Source organism: Cibotium barometz, chromosome 13, assembly GCF_041138505.1.
Source record: "Cibotium barometz isolate CiBa-2024 chromosome 13, ASM4113850v1, whole genome shotgun sequence".
Classification (NCBI taxonomy): Eukaryota; Viridiplantae; Streptophyta; class Polypodiopsida; order Cyatheales; family Cibotiaceae; genus Cibotium; species Cibotium barometz.
Window position 1 is genome coordinate 58,122,315 of NC_141058.1, and position 4,054 is coordinate 58,126,368.

General features: G+C 41.6%; 1 protein-coding gene across 2 annotated transcripts; it reads left to right on the plus strand.

Annotated features, from left to right (window-relative positions):
* Window positions 1-768: 768 nt before the first annotated feature.
* On the plus strand, window positions 769-1,869 carry LOC147632876 (uncharacterized). Of its 2 annotated transcripts, XM_086807782.1 has the most exons (4): window positions 769-1,127; window positions 1,202-1,246; window positions 1,280-1,400; window positions 1,522-1,869. In XM_086807782.1, exons 1-4 carry the CDS (start codon window positions 1,076-1,078, stop codon window positions 1,565-1,567), a joined length of 264 nt encoding a protein of 87 aa, XP_086663908.1. In that variant the 5' UTR covers window positions 769-1,075; the 3' UTR covers window positions 1,568-1,869. The 2 variants fall into 2 exon arrangements, with proteins under 2 accessions (XP_086663908.1, XP_086663907.1); XM_086807781.1 differs by having other exon boundaries at window positions 778-1,127; window positions 1,202-1,400.
* Window positions 1,870-4,054: the final 2,185 nt, after the last annotated feature.

The following is a 4,054-nucleotide window of genomic DNA, read 5'->3' on the forward strand; positions in this document are numbered from 1 at the left end:
AAAAACATTACTTGCTCATCATCACATCAAACTTTTCCCAAAAGGAGTGGATTCTTCAACATTGTAAAGAAGAAGTTGAATGTGGTCAAGCATTGTGATACACTTTTCATCTACAAAGAAGAGCAAAATGTTCACCTTGTTAAAAATGGTTATTGTTTTACCAATGGAGACACGGCCTAGCGGTAAGGTGTTGAAGTCCCATGCATGAGGTGCTGGGTTTAAAACTTGCTAGCTATTGACAGCGACATGAAAAAGCACACACGCATACGAGCACAAAGATCCCCAAAAAAAATATGGCTATTGTTTTGCTCCGCTATGAAGAGGTTTTCAATAACATTTGTATTCTTTCATAGGTACCCAAATGCTCATGTTCTCCAACAATAAGGGTGTTTACGCACTTGGGTGTAAGCCCATGAAAAAGTTTTGCCCAACCAATCAAATCACCACAATCACCCGCCCATCTGACATTTCTTTACAGACTGTGACCACGCCCATGCACCCTCAACGTTGATGTGTTTTGCTAACTAGAGCCCAACAACCACCATTCCAGTTTCGGGCGGAATAGCCTGCCCACAGCTCTCAGTTGGTTGCAGGATGCCTTTTCGGTGGGCATGCCCGCGGTCTATAAAAGGTATTGTCGCCTAACAATTATTTATCAAAAAAGCTTTTTCGTGAGCAAGCCCGTAGTGTGTAAACACCCCAAGGATGCCGGTAGAGACCAATAGGGCATACCTATGATCCACAAATGTTTGGACGTGCTCACATTCATTTCCCTTGCGCGTGCGTCCAGTCACAACGAGACAGAACTTTGGACGGCATGGACATTGGACCCTATGGTCTATAGGGGGGTACTATCTGGAGGAGGTTGAGGCACAGGCTTCATCTGTCCGCGGCCGCCGCGTTGAACCGGGCTCTTTGCGGGGAAAAAAGAAGAAGACCATGTAAAGAAGAACAGCGGCGCCCTCAGCTCAGATCTAACTTGCCCCTTCCCTCCTTTGGATCCATTCGCTCCTTTGTTGTTGGAAGTTGGGTTATCGATTGTTGTAATCTTTGTAGAGCACAAGAGCAGCAAACCATGAGTTACTACGATCCCCACAATCCCCCTGTCAATCCCCCTCCTCCACAAGGTATGGTTTTTTTCTCTGTAATGCTCTCTATATAACTATAGAAATGCGCCCAAATCTTGCATTTGCTTGTCCAGGTTACCCCCAACAAGGCTACCCTCCCCAGGGTTACCCCTCACAAGGCTACCCCCCACAGGCCGGTTACCCTCCACAAGGCTACCCCCCACAGGCCGGTTACCCTCCACAAGGCTATGGATACCCTCCCCCTCAACAGCCCCCTCCTTATAAACCACAACAACAGCCAGGTAGCAGCGGTCCCTCTTTCATGGAAGGATGGTAAGCTTCTAAATCTGCTCTGTACCAGGTATTATAAAGTGAACGAATGTAATTCGAGTACTTTGGAACGTCTTTGAATGACAAGGGAAGGTCTGACATTGCACCTCGTTGTGGTGTGCAGCTTAGCAGCGTTGTGCTGCTGCTGCTTGCTTGAAGCTTGTTTTTAAAGAGTGGCTGCCAGGCGCCAGAAGGAGATGGTCATTGGGTCACCATTATTGCCTACCATAGATCAATTCATTTCAAGACAGATCCACTCTTTCATTAGAAAAAAAGACAGATCCACTCTTTCATTATATTTATCTAAGCACTTCAGTCTCATAAAGTGCCATTTCGTATTTGAAGATTTTTTTAGATGATTAAGGCTTTTAACGATGAAGCTAATGACAAAAGCGTTTTTCTTTTGAGTCTCAAAAAAGCTTGTTCTTTTTTGACCCGGCTTGAAAAACAAAAAATTAAAACTTTTACTACCTTTAATGGTCTCCACGTGACTGTTGTCTTGTTCTTGATTTTAGGGTTTCCTTAATGTGCATTGTGGCCATGTAGTGGAATGGGCTTTATCTTCCATGGCACATCTTTTTTTTTTGACCAATATCTATTACATATTAACTATGGACAACCAAGGCACAGGGAGAGGAGACAAAAAGAAATTTTGGATTCTAAAAGAAAAAGAAGAAAAAATCTCTTAGATTTGACCCTTTGTATTCTCGCTTTCAGTCTTGATTTGACTCTTAGTATTCCGGCTTCCATTCCTATGTTTTGCTTCTTAATGTCTTTTACATTCCGACAACCCGGGGCTTCTATTCCTATGTTTTGCTTCTTAATGTCTTTTATATACCGACAACGAGCAGGTTGAGCACTAGTATACATATAAATTCGTAAACCAAAAATACTTGTTGATATTCATATACCAAAAATACTTTTTGTTGAATGGGGTTTCAAAGAAATCTTAAAATGCCGCTAAATTATACTAAAATACAAAAAAAAAAACTTGTATTTCACTAAACCCATCAACTTTGAAGGTCAAACGTGCCCGTCAAAAATTAAACCGGATTATAAGGTTTATAAACCTCTGGTGCGTATCGAGCCTCTGTGTGGATCTGTCTGTCGGCATGCATTGTGTCTTTATTGTGTCGGCACTCATTTGGGCATTGTCTGTTTTGCTGGGTGCCTCGACTTGAAGTCCTCTTGCTAGAACTACAAATACTGGACTCCCTTCTGAGGATGTGGCTAGACCATCTACTTGGCCTTGTCTTGCAGATCCAACAAGGTCAAGTGCTTCCCTCGTGCTGGACTGTGGCAAAGCAAAGCGTTGGTTGACACTCCACCTACTCTTACCTTGGTCTTGTCATACATTAACGCAACGATATAACGAGAGATATGGGTTGGTGATCAACTTGAAAATTTGAAAATTAGAAGACTTAGCTTAAAATTAGAAGACTTAGCTTGGATTGACAAGGAGAGACTTAAGCACTTAGGTGCCCTTCGTCTTAAAAATCTTGTAAAGAACATTTTTCGATTTTGCGAAATCATATTTTAGGAGGTCTTTGGAGAGAGATGGCTCAACCGTACATCGTGTGGAAGGATGATGGCATGCTTGGTCCTCACATGGCAAGTGTACTTCCTTGGGCATTTACACAAGTGCTCAATAGCCTCTATGGGATGCTACGGTGGGTGGAGAGGTTGGCAGGCGATGGAGGGCCTGGATCTTCAATGAGTAGCTGGCCCCACCCCTTTGATAGTGATGACATGAGACGATGCACGTGTATAAGGATCCTTACTATGGTGCATGCCAAGCTCTATCAAATAAAGCTAAATGTCAAAGAAGAGGGTAAGTAAATGCCAAAACCTAGTTATATTTGAGAGAAATGATAGCACTACTTAAATACAAATCTAATTATTTGGAAAAAATAACAGTTTATTTTTTCAATGTCCATGTCCATCAAGATTTTTAATATAATGATTGTCAACTCTTTAATCTATACTATACATGAAAAAGATTGAACTCTCTCTCTCACACACACACACATTTTGTACATGCCTCTTAGCTTATGTAAGTAAACAATGAGTAATGTTCTATTAATGAAGCAAACGTACGAGAGTAATGTGGTAAATTCTCTGTTACTAGGGTGTACATCAAAGGTCTCCTCTTTTCATGCCTTCTTCATGGATCACCTACTCAAAAGGATTGTAAAGTATTGCTTCATGGTATCCATCTATTTGATGCTCTCTTAAATATTCATTGAAAGGGTCGTTAGGATACTTACTTCTTGATTAGAAAGCTTGACCTTTCAAAGGTAGAAGTTACTCCGATTGCACTTCCACGCCGTTGACACTTTGTCATGGTTCTCCTTCTTTTGGGTATGAATCAATGCACATGATAGAAGCTATGTGAGCACCTTCTACTTGCACTACCTTGCTTGCTCGGATATAACTAAGAAGAAAGTAGAGTAAAGGAGAAGAGAAGAAGAAGGTAACTCTCACATAAGGTCACAAGCCATTCTCTTTCTTAACTCTCACACACTACCACACTAGCATGAGCTTGAGAATGGCAAGCATAAAAGCACAAGAGCGAAGAGACTAGACTTGAGTTTTCATAATAGGGAATGCTCTTTACAAGAAGAGGAAATTTGAGTTATATCTAGATTTCACAAGTC

Coding starts and splice junctions, on each gene's coding strand:
- LOC147632876 (XM_086807781.1), top strand. CDS start 1,076: ATGAGTTACTACGATCCCCACAATCCCCCTGTCAATCCCCCTCCTCCA. Junction 1,128..1,201: donor CAATCCCCCTCCTCCACAAG/GTATGGTTTTTT, acceptor TTGCTTGTCCAG/GTTACCCCCAACAAGGCTAC. Junction 1,401..1,521: donor CCCTCTTTCATGGAAGGATG/GTAAGCTTCTAA, acceptor TGTGGTGTGCAG/CTTAGCAGCGTTGTGCTGCT.